Genomic DNA, 27,906 nt, shown 5'->3' with positions numbered 1-27,906 from the left:
GGGTCTCTTGAGAGTTGCAGCAGCAGTAACAGCCCCTCTTTGGTCCTAGAGCTGCCTTGCTGAGTCCTTTCCCTTCTTGCCTTGCAGAGTGAAACCCTTAATGGCCGCGTGGTAGTAGACATGGAAGGTGCTTCCCAAGCTAACCAGAGACGAATGAACGCAGACCCGCTGGAGGTGATGTTGCTGAACATGGGGTACCGGATTACAGGACTGACCAGTGGTGGGGCTGGAGGCTCAGACGATGAAGACAGCTCAGAGGGGCAAGTCCAGTGCCGGCCCAGCTAAAACAGAACTGCCTCTCCTTCCTCTAATTGTTTGGCTGAAAGGGAACCTAGTTTCCTTGGTCCTGAACTTTCTCTGATGAATGACTGCACTGTTTCGCACTATGCACAGAGTAGGACAAGCTGGCAGGGGCAGGAGCGGCCGTCTCTTTAAACCATCGCCACCACCTCCTCCTTCTCTCGTCACGCTACTGAGCAGCATGGCAGTGCAGTCTGGGGTTTGCCTTTAGTGGAATTTAGTCCCAACAGGGGTCTTTGGTTGTCTGTAAGCAGTGTAAGCTGGTGATTTTTTTTTTAATTTTTTTTTTCCAGAGCTGCTGTGTGATCTGGTACAGGGGAATGTTGCCTGCATTCATGCATTTGCAGAGGGGATGTTAAATTCCTGAATAAAATCCAAATGTAGGGCAGGGGCTATGGAATGAATTTACTGCAGTGATCTTGGTCTTGAAAGCTTGACTCTGCTTTTGTGCTACCAGCCTGTCTAGAGGCCCCTGGTTTAGGGTTGTTGGCTATGACACACCTGTTTTGTCCTATAACATCTCTCTTCTGGCTTCCATCTCTAACATGTTGTCACCAGATGTAGCTGTGTTGTATTAAGGACTGGATATTGCCTGTCTTGTCCTTGGGCATCTGTCTTAGTTGATGAATCGGTGAAGGCACTGAGTATGTGCAGCTCAACGGGGCAGGATGTGCTTGCCCAGCTCTGACACTTTTTTATGTGGTCTATGAACCCATGGAGGAAGGTGACGGCAATGGGAGCAGGTTTGATCAGAGGCCTAGGACTCACGTAGCTGAAGCTACTGAGGAACGGGGCTGGTAACAGCACTCTTCCAGAGCTTCTCCTCTCCACGTCACCTGTGTTGGAGCTGAGAACGTTGCCAACGTGTATATGTTGCAAGTAAAGTTTTGAGCTTTTAGACAGCAACATTTTTGTGCAGTCAGCTGCTCTGTCTTGTCCAAGGTGGGGCTTCTCCGCCTCGTTGTTGGTGTAACATCTGATGGTCCTCTCAGGAACCCTCCTTCCTCTTCCCGTTCTCCGCGTACTGACTCTGGTTGCACAGCCAGGAGTACACCTGAAAATGCAGCACTGTATTTCCGTTCCTCCCCCTCTCGTGTAACATGCAGCCCTGTTTTTCTCTCTTGCGGTTGCCAAACACTTAATATCAAATAGATCTTAGACAGCTGTGCTACAACCGAACCTGAAGAGGTTGTTTTTTCTAGGACTATCAACTAAGACCAAAGAGCCCCTGGAGATCTTAACTGCTCTGCGCTGTCTCCTGTCTCTTACTGCTGAAGGTCTGAACATGCTAGCCTTGGTCCCAGGGGCGTGAGGTGCGTGTCTGGGAGTGCGTGCTCATGTGTGTGTGCTGCAGTAGGGCTGTTCTTCCATGTGGTGCAATCTCTGGTCTTCCTGTTCCTGCTGTGGAAAGATGAGAGGCCTCCCTTTCCTCCTCTGGCTGCTTCTGGCTGCCAGGCGTTGACGAGAGAGACTGCGCAGTGCTGGCTGATCAAGGTAACTGGCTTCCTCTCCCTTCCAGAACAGTCTTTGTGAAATGAGTGAGCCTTGTGCAGCAGGGAGAGAGGTCACGGAGGCTTGCGGCTGGCAGCGTCTCTCCAAGGACACTGTTCCCTGCATAGAGACATCCCCTGTGTAATCGCAGTGGAGCTAATTGGGACCTGATCTCTGCCCCTCAGACAAAGACGCCCATCTGCTCTTTCAGGTGTAGGTGAAAAGGAGCCGTAGGGAACCTCGCTCTTGTGGGAGCGTGCCCCTCACCACCCAGAAACGCCTGGCTGCCCTTGTGCTCTGCTGAGCTGTGATGGCAGACTCGCCCTCCATCTTCTCCTGAAGCAGAGCTCTCCTGGGACAGATTGTCACTTGGCTACTGAGGGCATGTTTGTTTTCACGCAGCACCAGCGCGGTAGATGTGACTGCTTGCTCAGTTTACCTGGTTGGTTGTGTACAAGCTCCCCTACCCCAGGTGCACCTGGCACTCAGTGCTCTTCAAAACCCAGAGGCAATAGAAAATTTTTCTCACTTGGGTGGCTTTTTGACATGGTCTGGCCTTTTCTTTCTTTTTTTTTTTTTTTTTTTTTTTTGCTTAAGGCTTTCCTACTACATGCATTCTCTATTTTTTTTTTCCTCCTTCTCCTCCCACTCAAACTTTTTTTTTCAGCTTTCAGTAGACAATGTCTGCAGTCTTTGATTTTTAAACTGAGAGACTGAGGTGGAAAGCTCTGAACAGACCTGTCCCTCCCCATTCACCTTTCGCTGTGGCAGCTATTTTTTGTTGTTTTTACCCTTGTGCGACAGTGCAGCTCTTTCACCTGCCAGTTGCAGTGCAAAAGCTACCAGGTTCCCTGCCTCTGCAGTGGATTGTTTTTTTTTCTTGGCTGCTTTGGTTAAAAAAGATAAATAATAACGGGAGAGAAGGGAAGAGAAAAATCTTTCTGCCTCTAGCCTCTTTTCCCCTTGTCGTGGGCAGATTACCTGCTTTGTCGCTTGTTAATGAGGAATTTGTATTTATTGGTGAAGGAAAAAAAAACTGCTAGGGAAGTAGGGAGGTGATGTTGCTTTATTGACCTCTCCTGTTTACTTCAACCCCCTCTTTGGGAAAGCTTCTTCCTGCTCTTTCTGGTTAACTCTTTCTAGCCTGGGATACACAGGGACGCCTCCTTTATTTTTGTATTCTAGCAATGGGCTCTCCATTAGGAGACTCTAGGATTCTCTTTAGTGTTGCAGTGACCATTGCTTCTCGCTTTTTCAAGTACTAAAGATGATCATCTCGTGAACTTTGCCCCTGCAGTTGTAGAGGTAACACACAAGCCTTACTGCCCTCATTAGAAGGAGCAGAAAACTTGTTTCTCTGGTCCCTGGAAGAGAAAGGGTTAAGCAATTAAACAATTCTTTGTTCTAGTTCTTTCTTGGTGTTGTTTTGTTTGGGGGATTGTTCTGGCTCTGTTCTACCTGGAGGTGGACAAGGGTGGGTGGAGGGTGGCCTGGTTGGGCTGGATGTTGTCTGTTCAACCGTGCTGCTCCATGGAGAATAGAGGCTCCTGTAAATTTGAGTGGGAAGGGGGCTAGGGAGCCCGAAATGTGGCTCGTACGCTGTGGTAGCTACTCAGTTAGTGCTGATGTGAGTTTATCCAGGTGCGAGAGCTCCGGTCTGTCGGTGGAGCAAGGGCCGGGGCTGTGTTTGGGAGCAGAGTCCAACCTCTGGCTTGGTTTAGAGCTGAGGGTGCAAGTGTTGGGGTGAGGATGAGAACGGCTGCCTGGGGCTTGCTGTGGAGGAGGGAAGCCACGCACACGTCCTGCAGAAAGAGGAATGGGGCTGGAATGGAGGTGGTTTCTCTGAACGATGTTTTGTCAGGGTGGGGGGTAAAATTGATAAAGTCCTCTTTGAGTCCCTGCTGAACCCAAGAGTTAGAGGTGAGCGGGGCGGCAAAAAGCTGAGCAGGGAAACAGTCCATCCTTGCCTTTTAGCTCTTCTTAACTGGCCTCTTCCCTGAGAAGCAGAGCCCTGGTGACTTAGGCTGTGGGGCAGACCCAAGGCCACCTGCCTGACTTACCGTGTTACTGACTGATCTTCAGAGATGTTTCCGCTGTCAGAAACAGCGCACTTATTGCCTTAAAGTGTCTCGCACTCAGCGTGGTGTGTAGGACATCAGCGTTTAGACCCAGAGATGGTCCCTTGCTAAAGGATGTCACGGACTCACTTTCTCCTCTGGGCTCCTGCTGCAAAACCTCCCAAATACTTTCCTGCCCTCCAAGCTGCAGAATGCCAGGCCTTAAGGAAAAGTTAGAAAACCAGTCTACTATTTTCAGAATCCGTTTGAACTCTTCTCTTAGAAATTCCCATTGGACACCTTTCAGCTGAAGGCCTTTTGAGGCCTCTTCATTTTGAATCCTGTCTGATAGAAATTAGTGCTTTAAAAGACAGCTCTGCTCTAACAAAGCAGTGTGCATCCACAGCTGGAATTGACAATCAAGTAATTAGGTCAGATCTTGGACTGAATGGTTGGACGAAGAGGAGACGTGGAAGGGGAAGCTGAGTGGTTGAATCGTGGGTGGAAATGGCTAGAAGGACCCAGAAAATGAGTTTTATTTGCAATTTGGGTAAGGGAATAGGGTTGAGGAGGGAGAGGAGCGATACGCTGTGGGATGCGGGGAGAAAACAGCCGCAGCCCTACCGGTGAGTTCACTTTTCTGTGGTGTCACTGTTCGCAGTGACAAGTCTGAACAGGGCTCAAGATGGCTTCTGTCTCTGAGCAAAATGGGAGCGGGATGTCGGAAAACTGCCTGCTGTCGTTGCAGTGAGGAATTCGGTCCTCTGCCTGTTAACGCTCCTCGTAGCTCGTTTAGGCCGTGCTGCTGCAGGAGGTGAGACTGATTGGGACCCCCTCTGGGGCTGGCAAGGAGAGAAGGTGGATTTCAGAGCTGAGAAATTGTTGTGACCTGCACTTGGCTCTTTCAGCTCTTCCGCCTTGTGCCCCATGTCCCTGAGAAACCGGTGGCTTTCCCTTTAAACATAAAAGTTGCCCTGTGGATCGGCTGTGTCAGTTGGAGAGGGAGAGAGAAGGAAATAAAGCTTTCAGGTGACAGGGAAGCAGAAAAGACCTGAAGGTTAAAGCTGAGGGGCGAGATGGCTTAGGGGCATGCCTTCTGGGGTGCGTGGCTGAGCCTGCGTGTGTTCTTGCACTTGTGAGTAGCACCACCATCAATACAGATGAGAGTGACGTTTCTGGTTCACGCTGAGCGATTAGAGGCTGTCAGATTGCAGCAGGCACAGACCATAGGAAAGGAACAACAAAAACGCAAAACAACCCACCCCAGCATCACCTCCGGGGCGGGGGAAGGACGCCTCGGTGTCCTCCATCAGCCTGTGCCGCGGTGACATTTTAAATAGACTCCTGCACGCGGTGTTGCCTGCTGCTGCCTCGGTTGTCAATGTCAGAAGGGGGAGGGGATCTCTTCCTTGAGTGGTGTGGTTCTGGCAGTCCCTGTAATGTTTGAGCTGTCACAACAGGGAAGGTTCCCAAGGAAGCCGCTTACTGAACAAGAGCTGGCTGGGTGCCTGCTTCTTTCAGGCTCAGAGATGAGCCGGGGTAGAAAGGGGAGGTAACCGAATCCTTTCCGGGCCGAGCTCCAGCTATAGCCATGGCGGCGTGCGCTTGGCCAAACCCAAACCGGAGCACGATCTGGGCCGCTCCTTCCCAGAGCGGACGGGCTCACCTCTGGGAAGGGCTCCGCGTCTCAGGGGTGCGAGTGATGCGCTGGCACCTGCACTGAGCAGGCAAAGATCGTTGTCCTGAGGACGTTTTGGGCCAAGGGGAGGTAGAGCAGCTTCCTTGCTGATGACGGGAGAGAGGAGCGATCGGTGGCAAGTCACTGGCAGAAGCGGGAGTGAAACCTTTTGTTTCTCATCAAATGAGAGACGGCAAAAACAATGATGGCAGAATTCCTGCTTTGTACATCGATCCAGTATTGCAGTCAGGCAAGATAGCTGCAATAAAAAGCCTGGCCTTTAATTTTATGCATGGAGAACTTACCTGCTCTCCACTCCCTGTTTCCAACCCCCCTGCAGTTTTTTTTCCAACTGCAGCTATTTTTCCCTGCTGACTTCAGGTGTTTTGTATTCTGCTTAGATCAATAGCAGTAGAACAGCAGCAGCTTTCCAGTTGTCACTAGGAAGACCCTGCTGTCAGCTACAGCTCACCCGTTTTCTGCCAGTGTGGGGCTGGGGATGGAGAGCCCTTCTGCTTGCCTGACAAACACAAAGAGAGGTGTGCAGAGCAGGAGTGCCGTATTGATTTTTTTTTTTTTTTTTTTTTTAAATCCAGCCTGGGGAAAATGGTGTTCTTCCCGTGATCCAGCAGCTGGGTTTGGCTTCCTGCGCTTGGTTTAAGAGGGGAATAAACTCCGCTGTCTAAAATGCCCCCTGCCCGCGTGGGAGGGGAGGGCGTGAGGCGGCACTGCGGGGAGAGGCGTCCTGCTGAGGCTGTCGGCGGCGTCCTTGCTGCGTGGCTTTGCCAAGGGAGCTGGTCCCTGGTGATAATGCTGCTTAGCAGCCTGTGAGACACAAGCAGGAAGAGCAAATCCATTGCCTAATCCGACAAAACACGCCAGGACCACATTAGCTGATGTGAACATTGGCCCCTATTCATAGATTTTAGCAATCTCTGGTATTTATGTTAGCCTGGAGCAAATCAATGCAAGTATTTCTCTTCATCGAACAAAGTGTTCACTGAAACACGTACAACTTCTGTGTGCATCTTCCATCCAAAGTGCCAGAATAGGAAGTGTCTGTTAGAAACCAAAGCAGCAGGCGTGGCTTTGCTCTCAAAAGTGTCTCTATTTCCTCATTTCCTTTCTCTCTTTTGGAACCGGACTATTTTGTGAGTTCCCTCACCAACCGATTCCGAGGAGCACGGTCTCAGGCTGTTGATCAACTCTGACGCAGCGACAGGTCACGGTGAGACGATGCCCACTCTACGGCTCGAGGGAGCGCTTTGGTGGGTGCCTCCGCTTCCGTGCAGGTGCCTCTGAAGGAGCCCTCGCTCCTGGAGGGGCTGTCCTAAAACATAGTCTAGAGTAGGAGATGCGGTGAGACGGTAGATGGTCTCAAGGGCTCGGTAGAGGCGAGGAAATGTAGTCTGCAGTGCGTTACTAAGCTAGTTGTGTCGAAGCCTGAGCGCTCATATGACAAGTTAGCGTGTATCGAGGGCGGGTAGGCCACCTCCAAACTAGACTGTTAGCCAACGCTTTCTACTGCCGTACTGGCAACTCCAAATTGGTGACCCCTCTGCTGAGGGTAGAGGTTACCAATCTCCTGGGCTTTCAAGCTGGAAGCTTCACTAGTCATAAAATTCAGTGAGCCTGTAAGTGCTGCTCTGTCCCCAGAACACAGAGTACGTTGATAAACCTGGAAGGTTGGACTCAGCTTAATTGTTGAGCCAAGTCAGATAATGGAAAGCAGAATGGGTAAAGTAGAGGTAAGAAAAGTCTTTGGTGAAGGAGAAAAATTTTGGTAAAAAGCGAGGCCGTTATGCGGAAGCTGTAAGTTTGTGATGACCGTTGGGAACGTGGCTCTGGCAATTAACAGGGTTTGCTAATCTGTGAGCAGAGTGCTAGGCTCTGCGTTGCCCTCCGCTCGGCGTGCTGGAGCTGCATGGGAGGAGGAACCCAACCACGTGCGGGAAGTGGCCAAGACTGTTTTATTGGCAAAACCCCTTGGCGTCCTGCTTCGTGACAGCACAGACGGTGCTGGAGGCCTCTGGTAACTGCGGGCCCTGAAGGGAAACGCAGCTCAAGGTCTCTGTGCGAGCAGGAAATGAGTGGCTTCCAGGAAAGCACGGAAGGAGGCGAAGAGGAGAGTCGGGGCTGGACGCTCGGTGGCTCTCCTGCACCCGCGGGGCAGAAGATCCCCGTCCTGCGTGTGCTGGGCTGGGGCAAGCGCTGTCCTCCCCGTTCTCCCCACTCGTTCAGTGAGTTGTCACTCTGTATTTTGCCGAGTGTATTGTGGTGGGTGGAAATCTGGAATAAACGTATTTCTTCTTCAGCTTTCTCGTGTAGTTTGACTTAAACTTCCTAATAAAGCAACTGTTATTTTTCTAATCCCATTCTCCGGTGGTAAATGCTGTTCTTGGCCTCCTCCTCTCGCGCGGGAGGCTTGGCGTGGTGATTTTTCTGCTTTTGCGCTTTCCTGACGGGGAGGGTGGTCTACCTGGGGAGGATTCTTCCACCTCCTCCCCTTCGGAAGGGCAGCAGGGAGAAGCTCGCAGCCGAGGTTCGTGTGGCGGATCCGAACAAGGTGGGTGCGAGGGGTGAGGGTACCTGGAGGGGCTGTGAAATAACCCCCCCGGCCTTTCCTGCTGCGTTCCTGGGGCGAAGCCCTGCTCTCCCGGGCCGTGGGGAGGCTTTGACCGAGCAGGGCCGGGTTGGGCGAGCCCAGGAGCCCTTCCAACCCGGCTCCCCAAAATGGGGGCAGGGCCCGGGGCCAGGCCGTGGGCCAACCTCGCCGCTCCCACTTCCTGGTTACCGGCCGTACCCGGAAGCGGGCGCGGTTTCCAGGAAGTGACGCCAAGGCGGCAGGGCCGCGGCGGGGGGGGCGGGCCCCGGTGATGGCGGAAGCGGAGGCCAAGATGAAGCAGTTCAATGGCGGCGGGGCCGGGCTGGACGCCGAGCGGGGCCGCTTCCCTTACTGCGTGGTGTGGACCCCGATCCCCGTCCTGACGTGAGTGCGGGCCCCGGGCGGCCCGGCTGAGGCCTGGGCCTGCGCCTGGCTACCAGGGCATGGCCCGGGCCGGGGCCCACCTCGCCTCTCCCGGGACCGGCTGCCCCGGGCCGCCTCGGGCTGCCTGAGTGCTCGGCCGGCTGCGGAGCTGGGAGCTGGCCCTGCCTGCTTGGGGGTAACCGGCTGCCTGGCCTGCTCAGGGGCAGGCGGAGCACCGGGCCCGCGTCGGGGTGCCGGGCTGCTTCAGGGCCGGGGTGGGATCGTGTCCTCGGGGAAGGGCTCTCCTCTCCCCGCAGCAAGGGTGTGCGTGGGGAAAGCTCTGCGGTGAGCGGGCTTGTCTCCGCAGGAGCGGGAGCGGAAGGGATCCGGTGAAACGTGGGAAGTCTTTCATGTTTTTGAAGCCGAGGTTTGGCTGCGGGGATCGTGGAGCGCCTCACGCCTCGGGGAGAGCCTCTGCGCTTCGCTTTTGATGAGTTAGAAGTCGATTTGCCTCCCCGGTCTTGTCAGCCAAGCGTAAGCAGGCTCCAAGGAGAACTTCTGAGTTTTTCCTCTGGTCGTGGGAAAATGAAAAGCTGTAAAATGCGGCTTTGAGGGTAGTCTGGGAACACACGGGCTTGTTTTTATGCCTTCCTCTTCCCCTCCGGTTCAAATCAGGTGATAATGTTTACTGAGCCAGAGCTGAAAGTCAGGTAGAAGACGTGGTGTGGTCCGTGCCGGGATCGGGAACGGCACCGTGACTCTCCTGGGCGAGAAGCTGCAGCTTCCCTGTTGCTGTTTCACGTACAGCTACAAGCTAGCTTTGGTTTTTACCTCTTTTGTTTTTTAATTGCTTAAAATTTCCACCTTAGTCTTTTCCTGGAGGACTTTCCGAAGCTTTTAACCTTGTTGTGTCCCGCGGGGACTGATGAAGAGAGCTGTCCTGCTGCCAGAGTCACTGGGCGTTTGTAGTTGTTTGTGGGTTCGTTCCCCAATGAACAGTGACATCTTCCCATTGATTTTGTTTTTCAGCAGAAATTTCGGTGTTGTTATTTGGCAAAATCTCTCATTAGATTGCATAACAGCTCTGTTTTCTCCCTCTGACGTTTCCTGTCATCCTTGGATTTGGAGGCTTGAAAGCTAGTCAGTGCTGAGAGGAGAATTTAAAAAAAGGGAGATGCGTCTAAACCTTTGAAGGTGGCAACGCTGTGACAGCGTTCTGTTCAGCCGTACCTTCTGGCTGATAAAACACTGCACAGGGAGCCAAACTGGCTGCTTTGCATGGCGTCAGGTAGGAACACGCAGAGGGTAAGCGATGCAAGTCAGACAATCAAAATTGCGGAGTCCTTTCTCTGCATCGTAGCAGCTACAGGCTCTTCATAACCTGCGCTTACCGGCGTCTGTGGCTTGTTTTTCTTCCTAACATCCAACCGCCTCAGTCCCTTTTTATTTTGATATTTTAGGATCTCTCTGGTTGAGCTGTGGCTTGTGAATCTGTTGCTGTGATCTCTTCTGAAATATTAGCTGCTGCGCGCAGTCCCTCAGGGAAAGAGGAGCGAGAAATTGGAGAGAGGTCGGCAAAGCTGAGAATGCTGGAGGATGTGGGAGAGAGCTGTAACTTGGCCTGAAGTATTTCCTTCTAAGTGATGATGGGAGGGTGTTGGGATATGGACCTGCAGCTCCCTGGGGCTGTAAATATCCAGTGGGGAGGAGAAGGTCTTTGAAGCAATGGGATCGTTTAGGGGAGGGAGTGCTCTTCCTGGAGCCAGGAGCCCCATTTTCTGTCTGGGGTGTTTAAATCTCATTGGCAAGGAAAAGCTGCAGTGTGGAAGGGAAGATGGACAGGGTGACCTTATTTTCAGTTTTTGAAGTGGAAAGTCTGGTTTTACCGCTGGGTAGTTTCCCCTGGATCTAACATTTTTACTTGGATACATAAGTGGGTTTGTTCTGGGAGACTGGGGCTCGCCCTTCCCTGCCCAGGGGCGTGCGTGGTGCAGGCCTTCGGAGTCTTGCGCTCTCCATAACTGCAGCCGCTTGTGCTAAAATCCCAGATCCTGGCTGCTTCACAGGGGAGCTGCCTCTAGACCGGCTTTGAGTATTCCCTGCGTCTTTTCCTTTCGCTTGTACCTCTTCTGGGTCTTCACCGGTCTTTGCCTGGTCCTGGCTCGCCTGCTCTCATCTCCCGGCCGCGTGTAACGCGGTGACTGTGCCTGTCTATCCCGTGCTCCGCAGTGGGTTCTGCACGTTGCACGCACTCACGCGATCGGTGGCGGGGGGGGCAAATATCTCAGCCTGATGCTTCGCTTGTTGTCTCGGTAGATGGCTCTTCCCCATCATTGGCCACATGGGTATCTGCACCTCGACCGGAGTCATTCGGGACTTCGCGGGGCCGTACTTCGTCTCGGTAAGTAGGCGGCGGATCCGGGTGCTTACGCAGAATCTCTGCTTGGTCTGTTCCTCACCTTCGTTGGTGACTTTTGAGCCATCTCCTGTCTTTTGCAGCTCAGAGTTCTGCCAAATAATGGCTTTAGGTGTTTCTGAAGATCGTGGATCTTCGTTATTACTCTGTGGGCTGCTGTGTAGTGGTGATTGTTTCGGGATATGATAAATAGCGGCTAGTTAGGTGAGCAGAAAGGAAAAAAAGTTGTAGTCTAGGCTCTTAATCGGGAATTTTGGACCTACATTCTCTTATAATAGTCTCATGCTGAGTAGCAGAAGCTGCCTTCCAACTTCCTCAGCACCCCTGCTCCTGTCATGCTGCTTAGCATCAGGTACGTGCCAGTCTTCTCAACTGCTTTACAGTCTGGTGGGTTTTGAAAGTAAGGGAGTTTTAAGCTGGGATGATGAATACCCTTAATAGATTGGGACACTTTGAGTTAACAAGATATTAACAGTTAAAAAAAAAAAAAAGGGGAGAGGAAAGGTACATATGCCGTATAGCTAGATGATATCACCACGTATAAACATACTCACGCCCAGAACGGGAGTACAAAACCAGTTGAAATCAAAACCCAGCCACACAAATAAGATCGGTGCCTTGAGACCGCTGAGGCGATGTGACAGTTTTATCACCAAGTGATTGCGGGCTGTGAGGCCTTCCAGCAAGAGGCATGTCATGAATATTGCGCGGGGTTATCCTCTTGAGACGTTTTTCCTTTTTTGTAGGAAGACAACATGGCATTTGGGAAGCCAGTGAAGTAAGTGCTCTTGTTAGATTTTATTAAACTAACCAACTGACCTGCAGATGTCCTTTAATTCATGGAGACAGACGTGCTGGAATATTGCTTTTCCTGTTGCTCAGATGCCCTAATTCAAGTGGATGGCTACTGTGTCTCTGCTTTTCAAGAAAGCACGTTAAATTAAATCTTTTTAGAAGCGTGACAGCAATGTAATGGTATTAATAACTAGAGCTGTATGGAGCCTTTATTTAAAAAAAGAAAAAAAAAGAAAAGGATAAAACATTTTGTGATAACGTTAACAACAAGTACTCCAAGTAAATACTGCCTGTGCTCTGCTAATGAACTGTCATCGCTCGCATCCTGTTAATGATTTTCTGCGGGGAGGAGGAGAGGTGCCTGGGTTTTGTGTCTCTGTCAGATCAGGTTTACGTTTTGAATGGCTTGAAGGTTTCACATCACAGGATGTGAAAGCAGCTCAGAGTTTTGTCTGCGCCCCTGAGGTCTGCAGTTTTTCTCTGGGGTGCTGTCGGGCCGAGGGTGCTGAGCAGTAGTTTCTGCTGCCCTTTGCAGTGTACGTTTGTTTTGAAGCGCTCGGCTCCGTGGACTCCAGAGGTAGTGGATTTCTCTTAAGTTCTTTAAGCAGCTTCCAGCTGGGAAGAGCAAGAAGTAAAGTGCAGCAGTAACGTGAAGGGATCTGTTCTCATTCTTCTAGGTACTGGAAACTGGATCCCAGCAAAGTATATTCCACTGGTCCCAATGCCTGGGACACGGCCGTACACGATGCCTCAGAGGAGTACAAGCACCGAATGGTACGGCCGATGTCCTGTGTGCGTGCGGAGGGATATCTCCCCAGTGTGTGGGTGCTTGGTGGAGGAGTGGGACCTGTGGGTCTGCGCCAGCACAGGGTGCAGAACTGGGGAGCCTCAGGGACAGGATTTCTAACGCCGTGCCCCTTTTTCTGTTCCAGCACAACCTTTGCTGCGATAACTGCCATTCTCACGTGGCTCTGGCCTTAAACTTGATGAGGTACGACAACAGCACCTCCTGGAACATGGTGAAACTCTGCTTTTTCTCGCTCCTGTACGGGAAGTACGTAAGGTGAGCTGAGGAGCGGTCTAGATTCAGCAGGCAGAGGGGCTCTGTTTCTCTTGTGCTTCCTCGCCCTCCAAAGCTTCAGACTGTCCTGTGGAGAAGGGAGAGACCTCTCTCCCCCTTAGCACGTGGGTGTGTGTCGCTGGTAGGTGGTGCTGTCACTGCCCGCTGCCTGTTCTTAGGAAAAGAACCAAGGGCACTGGCTGGGTGCTGCTCCCAAAATACTGTATCTGGCAGCTGGTTTAGGGTGCCTGGAATTTGGGAAATGCTAGCAAAAGCAAATCTCACTCTGTGCTGTCTTTTGACTGAGTTAGGTCAGAACATAAGGTCACAGAATGGCTTGTCTCCAAGGATTACTGGTTTCTCTTCCCTCACTTGAATCTGTTTACATAAAAACTGGTCAGATTTCCAACTGGCAAGGAGTTTCCAACATGAGTAGAGAGGGAAACCCTGAGCTTTCCTTACTAGGAAGGGCACTTAATCTCCATTTCAGGTCCTTGTTCCTGAAGAGGAGATTCTGTGGCACCTGCCTTGCACAAAGCTTTTGAGTTGCTCCACTTCTGCTGGGTCTTTCCTGTTCTGGAAGAACTTCTCTACCAGCTTTTAGGCAAGCGTAGTCCCTACTGTCTCAATTAAATACACCAGTAGTCTGGATAATGAGGCCTGCAGTAACAGGGTTTCATTTTTTTTGTGGTCTCCTGTCACCAGTCCTGTCTGTGCAGATATGAAACCTTCTAGTCTTCGACCTGAATTTAAGCTGGAAGGAGAGTTGTTGTTTGTGATATAGTTATTTATGGACCTGATTTAGTCTCAGTGTTTAACACTGAATCTCCAGGATGTGATGTGTGGCAGTGCTGGCAATGGATAAGAAAGTCAGAAGGATGTTTGTCTCCCTCTGATTTCTCCAGTTATTCTCACATCCTTCTCTCCCTTTTGTCTTTCTCTGTCGATTTTCTTACATTTAAACACTCCCCTTTCTTTCTGTCTTGCAGCGTAGGGGGATTTGTGAAGACCTGGCTTCCCTTTGTCCTCTTCTTGGGGGTGATCGTGACCGTTGTTCTGACGCTTCATTTGCGGTGATGGCAGCTGCGAACTCCCCATTCTATGGGCACATGAAGGAAGAAACTGTGACCGATCCAACGAGATGGAGGCGTGGGACTCTGGGAGGCGTTTTCCAGGGAAGGTGGCAACTCCACTCCATTGTAACAGCTCATCTTTGTTTCCTGGAACTGGCTTCTTTTCCTTCTGTTTTTGTTCTGTCGATGGTGTCTCCCAGTGTCAGGGGTTCCGAAGCCTCCTGCTCTCTCCCTGAGTACGCTCCCTTTCTGCAGTCTGGTAGGTAGAAACGCAATCAGGAAAGGAGAGGCGCGGGCACCTTTGCTTTCAGTGCCAAGTACAAAGCCGCAAGGTCCAGGAGCACAAGCAGATACACCTTATAAGGTTCTCGCTGATCACCTGGTTTCTTCCTCTTGGCAGACTTCATCAGATGCTTCTTCAGATTTCCCGAGTCTCCAGGAAGGAGCTGTTGTTTCCCTGTTGCACGACTCTCCTGTAGCACACGTTTCAAAGCGGAGGTGTGGGGTTCCTCCTGAGACTGTGGGGTGCCGTGGCACTCCCTGATGGTCTCCCCAGCAGTGACAGAAAGGTGTTGACGGCGGGATGCTCCTCTGAGGAGATGTGCAGAGGAACGCTCTGCAGCAGGGCAAATTCATCCGGTTCTGCTGATGAGCCCAGAAAGGCAGGGAAGTCGATTGACTGGCTTGGGTATGGCTCGTGGCGGTTTGCGCACTTCCGATAGCCTGTTGCAGTTGGGAGTCTGCTGCTGAGTCCCTTTGAGCTTGTGCCAGTGAAAATATAGCTTCCCTGCTTCTCCTTGTGCTCTGATTGTCGTTACGCTTCCCACGAGCCACTTTCTCATGAGCCACTTGCTCTCCTTTGATCCGTAGTCCTTTGCGTGTTGCAGCATACCTGAGCCTGCAGAGGCGGCAGCAGCAGGTGCGTGTTTCGGGGCAGGAGGCTTAGCGGAGGGTTTTGAAAGCATCCATGAGAGCAGCACCTGAGCTGAGTGGGGCCATCAGAGATTAAAAGGACAGGTGAAGGGACTGGAAAACATCCGTGTTCTGGCTGGGCTTTGCAGCAGCAAACGGGAGCACTGGCTTTCCTGTGGCTGGTTCCAGGATGGCGAACAAGAAGGTCTGTTTACGCCCTTGGCGTGCTTTGAGGAGCACACCTGGGGTAAAAGCACTTTGCAGGACTGGCTTTGATGTGAGAAATGCTGATCTGGCAGCGTCAGGGGGCTGATGGCCCTTTTGAGCCCTGAATTGGGCAGGACGCGTAGTAGAGGGGTCGGTTGTTCTTGAGTGGTAGGCAGGAAGCGAATTTGGACATGACCCAGAGTCTCTTCCAGGGTGAGAGGTTCAGGTCTGTTTGCTGATGCTCTGGCCAGCAGATGTTGCTTTCTGTGGGGCTCTGAGCCACGTGGCTTTACAAAAAAAAGTGTGGCTGAAGGGTTACGTGCGGTTGAGCAGATCCCCTCTGACTGCAGAGGAAGGAGGATAGCTTTTCCACTCATGCCTTGAAAGGCCGGCTCTCTGCTCCGCTACCGGATGGATTTCAACCTCAAGGAGTGCTCGTGGCCAGCAAGAAAGCTCTTCTGCACCTCCTGCCGTCCCTGTGGCTTCCTCGCCCTGGGAAGCCCGTTCACCATCACGCTGCTGGCCTTCAGACCTGACCTTGTCTGCTTCCATCTCCTCAACTCCTCAGCCGTATGGGAGGCTTGGGGGCTCCTCTTGAGCCTCTCGATTTCTGCATTTCCTCCTTTTCCTCAGTCACTTTTAAATAACCCCTTAAACCTCTCTCTTCTCCCTAGCATCCAGTTGTCTCTGTCATCTGGTGCTGGCCTTTCTGGGGTGGGTGGAGAAGGTGTGCAGACCTCGCCGCCCTTCCCCGCCTACTTGGAACTGAGACGGTTGTCGGTGCCTGCTCGGCGCAGTCATTTGAGGTCTGCGTGGAGAGCGGGCTGGAAGGCGCTGGCCCTGGGGCTGATGAAAAAACCAAGATCTTGATCAAAGAGAACCTTACCGTGAAAGGAAGGCGTCTGACCAGCTACCCTGCGTCGCTGCGGTCTCTGCCCAGCGAGCCCGCTGGCTAACATGCCCCAGGACGCGCTGGTTGAACAGGAGGGATTAGTCCTTTGCCTCTGTTTTTAATTTAAGTATGATTTCTCAGAGTGAGCCGCCAAAGATGCGCTGGGAGTCCCTGGCCCCAGGGCTGAAGCCAACCCGTCTTACGCAGTAGCAATAACCTAGAGACTCTTAGGCCTGTCTCACGCGTCGGTGCGGTGTTTTATCGATAAGCTGTACAAGCGTTGCCAAAGCTGAGACTTCGAGTTGCTGGGGAAGGTCGGGAGCAGGGCTGCTGGCCACAGTCTCTGCTCCTGGGACTTCTGAAAACCTGTCGAGTGCCATTCCCCACCGTGAAAATCCTTGTCGTTTGCTCCTAACGCTTTTTACCAGATCTGGATTTGGAATGGAGACTTATCCTGAGCAGCAAACGGGAGTCGCGATTGGTTGGAGTGCTGGCTGCCGGGGAAGGAAGGCAGCGCTTTGCCCCAGCCCTGGCTGAGCGTCTCGCCTGCTTCCACCGAAGGAGGAGGAGGATGGCTCCAGGCATCTGGAGGCCCAAAGCTGAGGTACTGCAGAGCACGTCCATGCTGGACGCGCAAAGCTGTCTGTACTCACACAACGAGGGATGGTGCCCGCAGAGCGCGGATGCTGGGAGAGGCAGGTGGGCTGGTCAGATTTACGGTCTTCCTCCGCTGCGGTAGTGTCAGCCCAGCGCTGCAGGAGCACGGAGAAACGCCGGCGGTGCTCGGCACGCGTTCCCAGCGGTGCTGCAGCCAGCGGCTGCGGTTGTCTGGGGAGTGGGCTGCTTCCTCCAGGCGTGGGAGGTGGCAGAAGGGGGAGTGGGTAAGGAACGTCCTCTCCATGCAGCTTCCTTCATCTCCCTCCTGGCTTCTTCGCCGTGCCCGCTTCGCCTGGCCACATGAAAGATTCACCCTGTCCTTCACCGTCCAGATGCCGGTTTTACGCTCCCCTCCGTTCCCCTTTGCACGTGCTGGTGCTGCAGAGCTCCGTGGCTTTGCCGTTGCTCTCCGGCGAGGGCGAGCCCTCTGTACCCTCATCCTTTGTTCTCTTCATCTCTGTGGGGCGCTGGATTACTTTGTAAATATTTAAACTCGGCTTCTGTGGTTTCATAATCCAGACGGTAGGGGAAATAAACTTATTTCTGTGGATGTCTCCAAGCACCACATCTCTTATTGTCAAGACTTTCTTACTTCCAGCCAGGAGCGGGGTTGGTATTCCCCCATGTCCCGCTGCGCTCCGGCTCCTCTCCCGCCCCAGGGCAGCGTGTCTGCCTGCCTGCGGGAGCCGGACCCCCAAGCTCCCACGCCTTTTACTTCATGAATTTGCCCTTTGCTTTGCTCCAGGGCAAAACTCACAGCTCTTGTTTTCAGACCTGCTGTTGAAAAGGGGGGAGGTTTGGGGGCAGGAGGAACCCAACTGCCGCAGCACAGGAATTGCTGGCAGGCTTTCATGCTGGGTCTCAAAGCTGGGGACCTGCCAAGGGGCTTTGTTAGGGTTGGGGGGGGACGGGGCTCTGCCTGCTCTTGCCCTGCACTGATCCCAAAGCCTCTGCTCTGTTGGCAAAGCCCTGGGCAGCAGGGAGCCAAGCGCTCTGGGGAGGGGGATGCATTTTTAGAAGATAGCCACCTCTTGCAAGTTGATCCCGTTGAGCTGTTCCGTTTCCATAGTCCTAACTCTCTGGCATCTCCGTTTTTGTGGAGTCCTCTCCCCTGCCAGCACAGAGCCTCTCCATCTTCCATTTCCTCGCAAGCTGTTGGGGAGGGGACGCGTGTGCCGGGGCCAGGGCTGCCGGGAGGTGCGGAGAGCGGAGTGGGATGCGAAGAACCAGCCTTGTTTTTCCCTCTCCCAGCAGGATACCGCCGCCTGAACTGGGAGCGAGGGAAGCTGGGCCTCCGAGTGCTGTAACGGTTGCTAATGCAGCCGCCGATTTTCCGTTACATCTGATATCCAGAGGCCAAAGCTGTGTGGCGGGGGAAGTAGATCAGCCTTAAAATTGGGCTCTGTACAAGGCTCGGGGATTTAACGGCGCAGCCATCTTACAAACACCACCTGGATCCTCTCCTGCTCAGCCCCCTCCATCCAAACCACCCTGCGGCTGCGTTATTTCCAGCCCCTGCTTCGGCTCTGGGGCTGCGAAACGGCAGCGAGGGGGACGGCAGGCGCCCTCCATCCTGCACACGTGTCTGGTGCTGGGGCACGAGGTGAGGACGCAAGACGTTCCCGGACTGCGCTCTGCCCAGCGTGCGTGGCTCTGGACCGCTGTAACCATCCTGCTGGGGCCCTGCTCGCCTCCCGAGCGCGGCAGGATTTTTCTAACCCGCTTCTGCTGCCTGGGGAGCCGCAGGGAATCTGGCTGGAGGTGCGTGGGAGCTGAGCCGCGCGGTTTGGGTCATGGTATTTGGGGATTATACAGAAGCAGGCGGTCTGAATGTACCGAGATAGTCACACTCGGGCGCCCGGGGTGCTCACAGCTCCCTGGCCGCGGCAGGAGACGACCGTGCAAACCTTACTCCTCTCATTTTTCTCTCCTACGTCTCAGCGGGGCCAGCCCAGCCCCGGGAGGGATGGAGGCCGCTGGAAGCCAGGGAGGCTGCACAGCGGAGCGGCAGGATCCATCCCAGCGTGGCAGATGGCCTGAGCCGAACCATCAGAGCGGCCCCGCTGCCTCCTGCCCCTCTGCCCTCGCCTGGGATGGCCGAGCGTGACCCATCCACCCCAGCAGCCGCGGCGTGGGGGCTTCTTCACAGCGGGGCTGGGGGTCCCTGACCTCCCCGTGGGGCCACGGGAGCGGATGCCTTGTCGCCAGCCATGCCAGCGCCTTTGAAGCGGGGTCACTTTGCCGCAGCTGGCCGGAGGGGAGGGGGGGCCCCCCGTTTCTCATCCCCCTCAGCGCATCAAAGCGCTCCCCGGGGAGCAATATCAGATTGCACTTCGGCATTCGCGCGGTGGAAGCTTTTGAAGATGCCAGCAGCGTGGCTGGGCTGCCTGTGGCCACGGTGCCTCCAAGGCTGCAGCTCCCTCCTCATCCTCAGCCATCCCATCATCCATCCACGTTGTTTCCCAAGCAGGAGGGAAGAAAGGGGGTGCAAGACCCTGCGCTGGGGGGTCTTGACGCCTGCGTCTTCCCCGGCAGGCCTTGTGCATCATCCGCGGCCAGAGCCAAAGGTGGAAACGTCGCGAGGTCTCTGCTCTATGGCGGGGATTAAAAGTTAAAAATAAAGAGGAGGCTGCAAGCAAGCAGCCCCCCGGCCCGTGGGAGCTGGGGTCCGTCCCCGCGTGCCAACGGAGCGCTCAAGCAGCGCATCAAAGGCAGCGGGACAGGGCCAGGTGGCCCCATGGCTGGGTGGGGGGGACATGGCGGTGTAAAAGCAAGGGCAGAAAGGGAAGGAGGGGGTTTGGGGCTGGAGGAGGCTGCGGGGGTGCGTGTCTGTGGGGCGGCTTTGAGGTGTGAAACCCGCCCTGGCTCGCAGAGCCGTTCGCAGCTGGTGTCCGGGGGCGGGACTCAGCATCTCCCGCATTTGCCGCCTGCCTGGGGTCCGGGGGTCAGGACAAAGCCATGCTCTCCTCTCCAGGGTCTGCGAGGAAGGGACCCCATCCCTCCCAGCCTCCTCCCCACCGCCGTGCTCCCCTCAGCACCTCCTGGCCGGGGGGGGACGTAGGAGGGGGCTGCTCCCCATCCCTCCAGCGGAGCCCTCAGCAGCTGGTGGCCATGGACCACAGGAGCCTTCCAAGCCTCCATTTCCTTCGATGCCCCCCAGCCCCGCAGCCCACCCTGGGTGTACTTGGCTGGTGGTCCCACGGGTGCTGTCCCACTCCCCTGCCTGCGAACCCGCTGCCGGTGCTCCCTGCCTCAGTTTCCCCCCACCCCAGGAAAGCCAGGTTTGCCTGCGCCTCCTGAAGAACGAGTCCTTGGTGGGGGGAGCCGGGCTGGGGAGCAGGATGGGACTTGTTCCTCGCCCCCGCTCCCTCTCCGCTGCCCAAACGCCCAGCGCAGAAATGAGGTAGAACCTGTTCTGCGCACCTGTGGGGATGCTGCCAGCACCCAGCACCCAGAGACTGGGGGGGGGGGGCGGCGGCTGCCCCCTCGGATGCTGCTGTGGGATGCGGCTGGAGCCAGGCATCCGTCCCCGAGGGCTGGCCCAGCACCCTGTGCTGGTGGCCAGGGTGTCCCAGGCGTCACCGGGCTGACGCAGCCTCCGGCCACGGCCACCCTGGGCCGAGCGAGGCACAGAGGGAGGCTCTGCTCCATGGGCACTGTAGTGCAGCAGTGGCTGAGACCTGGCAAACTTGCTACCCCTCTGGGTCACTGGGGATGGGGTGAGGATGCAGCGCAGGATGTGACCCACTGCTCCCCCGCGACTCCGGCTGTAGTTTGGTTCTATCTGTGCTGTGCCAGGAGCAAGCCTGTCACCAGGGTGCCAGGTACCATCCGTCCATCCGTCCATCCATCTCCGAGATCCAGGAGCACGGGATGGATCCTGCCGCATCCTTTCCCATCCCAGCCTCAGCCGACGAACGTTTCTCTCTCCAGATGTTGCTGGTACGAAGGGTCCCGGGTCGGAACGCACAGAAAGGACTCGGTGCCCACCGTGGGTGGCGCGGGGCTGAGCCCCCAGCCCACGAGCAGCCCTCCCCCGGCATGTGGTGGTCCCCAAGCCATTGTCCTCCACCTCGCAGAGACTTTGCCACGCTTGCTGTATTTCCAGAGCATCCAGAACCGGGACCTCGTCCATCTGGGGCCTCTCCCCACTGCGGCCGAGCAGCAAGCGCCCTGTGAGGGGAGGAAGAGGAGAGCAGACAGACAGACAGAGCTGTTGCGAAAGTCTCATTTCCTTAGAAACCACGCTAAAAAAAAAAAAAATCCCCTTTTCTTGCAGTCCTGTGCTCGGTGTGTGCTGGCGGGCTGCTGCACCCCACTGCAAGTCCTCCCCCAGCTGTAAAGCCTGGTCCCCCCCCTCAGCCAGCCTGTAACTGAGGGAAACTGAGGCACAGCCACCCCCCCCCACCCCCCCCCCGCTGCCAGGCATTGCTGGCCTGATCCTGCGTGGGGCTGAGCACCCGGGGGCGTCCCCAGTGGTCCAGATCCCGGGCCCTTGGGGGCCTTGGGATTGTGCTGGGCAGGATGGGAGCTGTGGGGGTAACTGTGGGATGGGGGCGTGTGGGGCTGGGGCTACCTATGGGGGTAGGGGCTGGGGGGATGGGACTGCCCCATGGGTTGGGGGTTGGGAGCCATGGGGCGGGGGTTACTCTGTGGGGTGGGGGTCCTGCAAAGCCCCAGGGACCCCCGCACTGCCTCAGACTGGGCTTTTGGGGTGGGGTGGGGGCTGCAGGGAGGGTGGATTTGCTGCCCCCCGCCTTCCTCCGTGTGCAGCACAGACCAGTCTGCCCAGTCCCCCCAGTGCAGCCCAGGACCTCTCCCGGACCTGCTCCGGATAAGACACCGCAGGGTCGCATCCTGCCCCACGCACCCCCCAGAAACCCTTGGGTGGGGCTGGGGGGGGACGGGGGGGGGGGTCTCCCATCCCATCCCCACACCCACACCCTTGGCTTCCAGCCTCCACCGGCCTTGGGGTTCCCGGGGTGCTTCCCTCCCAGGCTGCCTGACGCCTCCCAGTTCAGCCCAGTTCAGCCCCGTCCGGCGGGTGCTGCTGGCTCCAGTCCCTGCTTTCGTGCCGCCGAGGCGGGGAGGCGTTCGCTCGCCTGCGGTTGACTCAGCCCTGGGCCGCCAGCACCCTGCCGAGGGTGGGGAGCGTGGGTGGGGGACACACGAGGGTCCCCCGTGGGGTGGGGGAGTGACTGGGACGGGGGGAGGGGAACCGAGCCGCCGTGACCCCCACGCGCAGCCCTGGGCAGGTAAGGGAGGCCGTGGGGGCTGACCCGCCTCCCCCCCTCCCCCCGCTTTGCCCCATGGCGGGGCTGCACCGGCACTTTGGGGTGGGTGGGGGGGTGGTGGTGGGGGGTGGCTCTTCTTGCCCCGCTCAGCACCCCACTGAGGAGGGATGGGGGCTCTGGGACCCAAATTTCTGCGGTGGCCGCGCGGGGGGTGGGGGGGGGCTGGGGCCGGACGGGGCCTGAGGCCACGGTGATGGGCTGCGGGGGCCTCTGTGTCGGGAGGTGGGTGGGGGGTACCGGGGGGGGTGCAGCTCTGGGCTGGGGGGTGGGGGGGGAGGCGACTGGGGCCTAACTGTGCCCAGGGGGCTGGGGCTGGGGAGGGGGCTCCGGGGGGGCTGAGCCTGGGTGCATTTTGGGGAGGGTGGGTTGTTTCACTCCGTCCGTCACCCCCTCCCTCCGTCGCGGCGCGCTGCTGGCGGAGAAAAAAGGGGGACGTGCACCCCCTAACTGTGCCTTACTGGGGAAGTTGAACTGGTTTGACTGGTCTCCCGTGCAGGGCGGGGGGCCGGGTGCCCAGCACCCCTCCGCACGCCGGGACGTGGGTGCTGGGCTGCGCCCACCCAGCGGAGTCCCCGTGGGGGCCGGGGCATCGCAGCAGCGCCCAGGCCAGACGCGGGTGACATTTTCGGGTGCCAGCTCTGTTCCGGGGTGGGGGGGACACCCCCGTGCACCGCCAGTAAACAGGATACGAGCGGCCTGCGGCGGGGCGGCAGCGGCAGCATCGCCCCAGCCCCGGTGACAGCCGGTACGTGTGTGTCCCCCACCCCCCCGAGCCCCCCCCGCAACCCCTGGTGCAGCCTGGGTGCTGGTGGGTGCTGCAGCTCTCCCCTGCCCTGCGTGGGGAAGGGGGTGTTGGGGGGGGGTCCATGTGGTTTAAGGGGGTCCCCAGTGGGGGGTGAGGGGGTGTCTTCGGTGCTGGCTTGGGGGGGGGTCCGTGGTGGGTTTGGCACTCAGCAGCCCCGCCCCCCCACCGCTGTGCTCAGACCCCATGCTGGCTCCTGGGTTGGGGGTCCCCAGAGCTGCGGGATGTCTGAGACCCCCTCGGGGTGGGGACAGGGCCACCCGTGGGGCAGGGACAGAGTCACCTTTGGGGCTGAGGACAGGGCCACTGGGTGTCCGAGCCCCGCAGCCGTAGCAGGGTGAGGCCATGCGGGTGCCCATGTCCCGGCGGGGCGGCGGGGGGCCGTGGGGGGGAGTTGGCAGGACTGATCCTGCCCCCGACGCTGCTGCAATTTCCTGCCCTCGGCGTGTTGCGCTGGGCAGCGCTTGCCCAACGCCGGGGGCAGGAAGGGCAGGGGGGCAAGAGCCCCCGCTGCACCCTCTGCCTGGGGAGCTGTGATGAGCTGTGTACGGTCTCAGCCTGGTTCGAGCTCAGCCCCTCGTAGGGGCAGCTGAGCCCCCTTTTTGCCACCCATCCTGTGCCGTGGCACCCTGCGAAACCCGTGGGAAAGCAGGCAGGGCCCTGAGCAAATACACTTTGCAAACACGGGCTGCAGGCAGGATCCCGGTAGCACGCAGGGCTGGCCCTGGCACCGGGCCGGCAGCGGGGCCTGGCAGCAGGAGGAGCGGCAGGGCTTCCCTCACAAGGAAGGGGGATTGCCCCTGCTCCTGCCCTTGGCACCCTGGGCACCATCCCACCCCTCAGTGCTGGGGATCCCGGGGGTGTTCTGGGGGGGGGGATGTGTGCACGCTGAGCTCCCACCCCGTTTCTTTGCAGAGGGTCAGGATGATTCCCACCCCAAAGCAGCCCCGCGGTCCCTCCCCAGATGCTGGCATCGCTGGTGCATGCCCGGCACGCTGAGCCCTCCCGGACGCAGCCCCCCGCTTCTCGGCACCCACCTCGGCCAGCACCCCGGGGTGCCCCAGCCGCGCTCCCCCACCTCGCCATGGCGCTGGAGCTGGAGGCCGAGGCGCTGCTGGACCTGAGCTTCCTGACGGAGGAAGAGCGGCGTGCCATCGCCGAGGTGCTGCGCCGCGACTGGCAGCTCCGCCGACGCGAGGAAGGACGCATCAGGTGAGGCGGGGGTACCCCCGCTCAGTGTCACCTTTGGGGACAGAGCAGCCAGGCTGGGGGGTCCCCTTTCCCCAGGGGATGGGGGCACCCCTTGAGCCTGGCTGGGGTGAAGCCCTGCGGTGGGTGACGTTGGCACTGGGGGTCCCAAACCCCCTGGGAGATGGTGGGAAGGGTGATGAGGACAGTGGCACTGGGGTTGATGGCAGCACAGATGCCAGTGCCACCCTCTCGCCGCCAGCAAGCTCCGCAAGTCGGTGTCCGACCCGGTGCGGCTGAGGACCCTCACCGGGGATTGGTTCTGCGACGCCCGCGCCCAGCGCCACCGGCACCACCTGGGCTCCGACCTCGTCCGCGCATCCATCCGCCGCAGAAGGCGGCCCCGGGGTAGGTGAGGGACAGGAACGCGGGGGGGGGGGTGTCGGGGGCCGGGGAGCTCAGCCCACTGGGGTCCCCGATGTCCCCAGGAGCGGGGGACGTGGAGTGCGGCCCCAGCCTGGCCGAACTGGAGGCCATCAGCGAGCCGCTGGCAGAGGAGGAGGAGGATGAGGATGGCGTGGCGGAGCCAGAGGAGAGGTGAGGGTGGGATGGCGAGGGGCTCCTGCCCCAAGGGTGCCCATAGCTGGGGGCATCTCTCAGGGGGTACCCTGCTGGGGGTGGCACGGCCCTGGGACACCCGACGGGAGCTGGAGGTGGGGAAGAGGGACCAGAGCCTGTGGTGAAGGGGATGGTACAGCCAGAGCTGCACTGTCCTGCCGTCTGTCTGTCATCTTGGCATCTGTCCCTCGTCCCAGTGTCTGTCCCTCGTCCCAGTGTCTGTCCATCGTCCCAGTGTCTCTCCATCCACCACCCAGGGCTTTCTGCAGCCCTGCTGGACCCCGGCTCTATAAATACCTGTGGGGATGCGCGGGGCGGGAGAAAGTACTCGTTAACCTGATGCCTTGTCCAGAGAAACTAATTATCGTCTCTTCTCGCAGCCCCGCTATGGAGGAGGCAGCAGAGCCCCAGGTCGGTGCCCGGTGGGGAGGTTAGGCCGGCTCGGCAGAGCCCGCAGCCAGTACCCGATGCCCCGGTGATGGGCTCTGTCAGTGGGGGAGCCTCGGTCACCCTGATTGCCGTGGTCCTCAAGCCGTGGGGTCACCCCCAGGAGGGTGCTGCCGTCAGGGCCAGCCTTGTGCGTGGGCTTTGTGGCGTGGGGAGCGATGGGGGATGTCCCGTGGGACCCAGAGGGGCTGGGTGGAGGGGAGCTGGGTGGGGGTTGGTGCCCATTTTCACCCTTTCCCCTCTATGCCACCGGGCAGCCCAGCCCCACAGCCCCGGCTCTGGAGGGGACCCCAGTGTCACAGCCCCTGCGGCACGGTGACAGCCCAGCGAGGGAGCAGGATGGCCCGGCCCAGCCAGGTAATGGTGACGGGGGGGTCAGAGATGGCGCGATTTAGGGGGGCTGGCGCCCCACAATGCTGCTTACCAGCCTCGTCCCTCCTCCAGGCCCCCCATCCCGGCCCCCATCGCTCGCTTACCTTACTCCTCTTGCCCTAAAAAGGATGACCCCCCCACCCCGTCCCTCCTAATGCATCGGGGGGACCCCCCCGCCACCCACACCGCACCCTTGCAGGTGACACTGTAGGTGGGAACCCCTTCTGCACCTCCAGCGCGGAGGAGGATGAGGAGGAGCCCGACTTCGCACAAAGCGACCCTGAGGCTGGGCAGGTGGGATGGGGGGGGCTGTATGGGGCTGTATGGGGTTGGGGGTGACGTATGGGGCTGGAGGGGACTAGGGGGGCTGTATGGGGCTGGGGGGGCTGTATGGGGCTGAGGGAGGCTGTAAGAGAATAGAGGGCACTGTATGGGGTTGGGGGGGCTGTGTGGGGCACAAGGGGTCTGTGTGGGGCACGAGGGGGCTGTGTAGGGCACGGGGGGGCTGTATGGGGCTGGGGGGGCTGTAGAGGGCTCTATGGGGCTGGTGGAGGGCTGTGTGTGGGGGGGCTGTTTGGGGCTGGGGGGGCTATATGGGGCTGGCGGGGGGCTATATGGGGTTGGAGGAGGTTGTATGGGGCTGAGGGAGCTGCATGGGGCAGGGGGGGCGCTGCATGGCGTTGGGGGGGAGTTGTATGGGGCTGGGGGGGGCCGTGGAAAGCCAGCACGGTGCGGGCTGTGCCCCAGCACTGGTCACTCACTGGGAGCGGGGTGCCCTCAGGACCCCACAGTGGGGATGGGGGGGTCCGTGGTGGGGATGGGGGTGCTGACCGCTCTTTGCTTTGCATTTCTGGGGCCCCCCCAGAAGGATCCGGCATCCCCAGGCGGGGTGTCCCCGCAGAACGGCCACGCGCCCCGGAGCAGCCTCCTGACCACCAGCTCCTCCGTGTCCAGCCTCAGCTCCTCCACGGTACTGGGCTGCGGGGTGGTGGTGGGGATGGGGTGGGGGGGTCACCTCTCCAGCCCCCCTGACCCTGCTCCACCACCCCGCAGCTGAGCGGCAGCCTGATGAGCCTGTACAGCGAGGGGGAGCTGGGCAGCGTGGCCGTGCGCGGTTGCGTCCAGTTCGCCCTCCGCTACGACCCGGCCAAGAAGGAGCTGCAGGTCCATGTCCTGCGGTGCCGCGAGCTGGCCGAGGCCAAGAAGCAGCGGTCGGACCCGTGAGTGCCTCAGCCCCGAGCGGCGATGCCCACGGTGGTGCCCATTGCACCCACCTCAGGTTTTTTTTGGCTCCAGGTACATCAAGACGTACCTGCTGCCGGATAAGTCCAACCGCAGCAAGCGCAAGACCACGGTGAGGAAGAGGAGCTTGGATCCCATCTTCAATGAGACCCTCAAGGTTTCTAACCTGGCTTTGGGGTGGTTTTTTTGGGGGTCCCCACTGGTTCAAAGGGGGATGGATGACCTCACCCTGTCTGCGTGCGCTCCCCACCAGTACAAGCTGGAGCAGAGGGACCTACCGGGCCGGACCCTGAACCTCTCGGTGTGGCACCACGACAGCCTGGGCAGGAATCTCTTCCTGGGGGAGGTGGAGATCGCGCTGGGTGCCTGGGACTGGGCCAACACGCGTCCCGAGTGGTTCAGCCTCCAGCCCCGGGTGAGTCCCCAGCCCCTCCAGCCCCCCCCAACTCCATCCACAGCCCCCACATAAGCCCCCTAACCCTCCCCAGATGCCCATCTCCTCGGACGGCCTCGCCAGCCGGGGCAACCTCAACTTGGCATTGAAGTTCATCCCCGCTGGCTCGGAAGGTGAGAGGTGGCACTGGGTGGGTGGGTGGGGGGAGAGGTCCAGCATGGCAGGGTGCCCCTGACCCCCCTGTCACCCGCAGGCGGGGGGCTGCCACCCACGGGTGAGCTGCACATCTGGGTGAAGGATGCTCAGAGCCTCATCCCCCTGCACCGCGGCACCGTGGACGCCTTCGTGCAGTGGTAAGGGGTGGTGGGGGGGGGTGTGGCACCCAAAGGGGTTGGTGCCCCCCCACCCCGCTCCTCACCCCACTGTCACTCCCAGCTACGTGCTGCCGGATGACAGCAAGGCCAGCCGGCAGAAGACGCGGGTGGTGAAGCGGAGCCTCAACCCCCTCTTCAACCACACCATGGTGTACGACGGCTTCCAGGCCAAGGACCTGGCCGAGGCCTGCGCCGAATTCACCCTCTGGCACCACGAAGCCTTCGCCAAGCGCCAGCTGGGCGGCATTCGCCTCAGCCTGGGCACGGGTGAGGTTTTGGGGGGGTGGCAATGGACCTGGGCACCCCGAGGTGCCCGCCATGGCTTTGCAGGGTGGGAGTGGCGTGGCCGGTGGGGTGACGGCGGTGGTCTCTCCGCAGGGAGCAGTTACGGGCTGCCGGTGGGCTGGATGGACTCTACGGCGGAGGAGCGAGGGGTGTGGGAGCGCCTGCTCCACCAGCCGGGGCAGTGGGTGGAAGCGCTGTTACCCCTGCGAACCAACCTGGTTCCCCGGGCGTAGCCCCCCAGCCCCCCCGCCACGGACCACCCAGTGCCAGCAGGACCCAGGGTGGGGACGGAGCAGAGCGCAGAGCATCCCTGTGCGGGGCTGGGGTCCGTGCCCCCCCCCCAGCCTGTCACCAGCAATGAAGTGGCACTGGAGGGCACATCTG

General features: G+C 58.3%; 3 protein-coding genes across 4 annotated transcripts in view; all 3 read left to right on the top strand.

Annotated features, from left to right (window-relative positions):
- The window catches only part of WDTC1 (WD and tetratricopeptide repeats 1), a 32,011-nt gene extending 24,115 nt beyond the window's left edge, over positions 1-7,896 (top strand). The window contains exon 16 of the mRNA XM_086764871.1: positions 88-7,896. Within this exon, the coding sequence (XP_086620997.1) occupies positions 88-285 (198 nt within the window). The 3' untranslated portion in view covers positions 286-7,896. The remainder of the gene's footprint in view (positions 1-87) is intronic.
- A 497-nt stretch (positions 7,897-8,393) lies between these two features.
- On the top strand, positions 8,394-14,640 carry TMEM222 (transmembrane protein 222). Its single transcript, XM_086765070.1, has 6 exons — positions 8,394-8,515; positions 10,811-10,895; positions 11,657-11,688; positions 12,383-12,479; positions 12,638-12,768; positions 13,755-14,640. Exons 1-6 carry the CDS (start codon positions 8,403-8,405, stop codon positions 13,840-13,842), a joined length of 546 nt encoding a protein of 181 aa, XP_086621196.1. The 5' UTR covers positions 8,394-8,402; the 3' UTR covers positions 13,843-14,640.
- A 7,665-nt stretch (positions 14,641-22,305) lies between these two features.
- Positions 22,306-27,900, top strand: SYTL1 (synaptotagmin like 1). 2 transcript variants are annotated; one of them, XM_086764959.1, is made up of 15 exons: positions 22,306-22,545; positions 23,567-23,814; positions 24,053-24,198; positions 24,279-24,387; positions 24,789-24,819; positions 25,113-25,212; positions 25,427-25,521; positions 26,093-26,197; positions 26,281-26,447; positions 26,524-26,626; positions 26,723-26,884; positions 26,958-27,036; positions 27,117-27,216; positions 27,299-27,504; positions 27,616-27,900. In XM_086764959.1, exons 2-15 carry the CDS (start codon positions 23,567-23,569, stop codon positions 27,753-27,755), a joined length of 1,791 nt encoding a protein of 596 aa, XP_086621085.1. In that variant the 5' UTR covers positions 22,306-22,545; the 3' UTR covers positions 27,756-27,900. The 2 variants fall into 2 exon arrangements, with proteins under 2 accessions (XP_086621085.1, XP_086621084.1); XM_086764958.1 differs by having other exon boundaries at positions 23,518-23,814.
- The last annotated feature ends 6 nt before the right edge of the window (positions 27,901-27,906 follow it).

This window comes from Chlamydotis macqueenii, chromosome 22, assembly GCF_036417535.1.
Source record: "Chlamydotis macqueenii isolate bChlMac1 chromosome 22, bChlMac1.mat, whole genome shotgun sequence".
Taxonomy (NCBI): domain Eukaryota; kingdom Metazoa; phylum Chordata; class Aves; order Otidiformes; family Otididae; genus Chlamydotis; species Chlamydotis macqueenii.
This window is presented reverse-complemented; position numbering and strand designations above follow the sequence as displayed.

Coding starts and splice junctions, on each gene's coding strand:
- SYTL1 (XM_086764959.1), top strand. CDS start 23,567: ATGCTGGCATCGCTGGTGCATGCCCGGCACGCTGAGCCCTCCCGGACG. Junction 26,885..26,957: donor GGTTCAGCCTCCAGCCCCGG/GTGAGTCCCCAG, acceptor AACCCTCCCCAG/ATGCCCATCTCCTCGGACGG. Junction 27,505..27,615: donor TCGCCTCAGCCTGGGCACGG/GTGAGGTTTTGG, acceptor GTCTCTCCGCAG/GGAGCAGTTACGGGCTGCCG.
- TMEM222 (XM_086765070.1), top strand. CDS start 8,403: ATGGCGGAAGCGGAGGCCAAGATGAAGCAGTTCAATGGCGGCGGGGCC. Junction 8,516..10,810: donor ACCCCGATCCCCGTCCTGAC/GTGAGTGCGGGC, acceptor TTGTCTCGGTAG/ATGGCTCTTCCCCATCATTG. Junction 10,896..11,656: donor CGGGGCCGTACTTCGTCTCG/GTAAGTAGGCGG, acceptor CCTTTTTTGTAG/GAAGACAACATGGCATTTGG.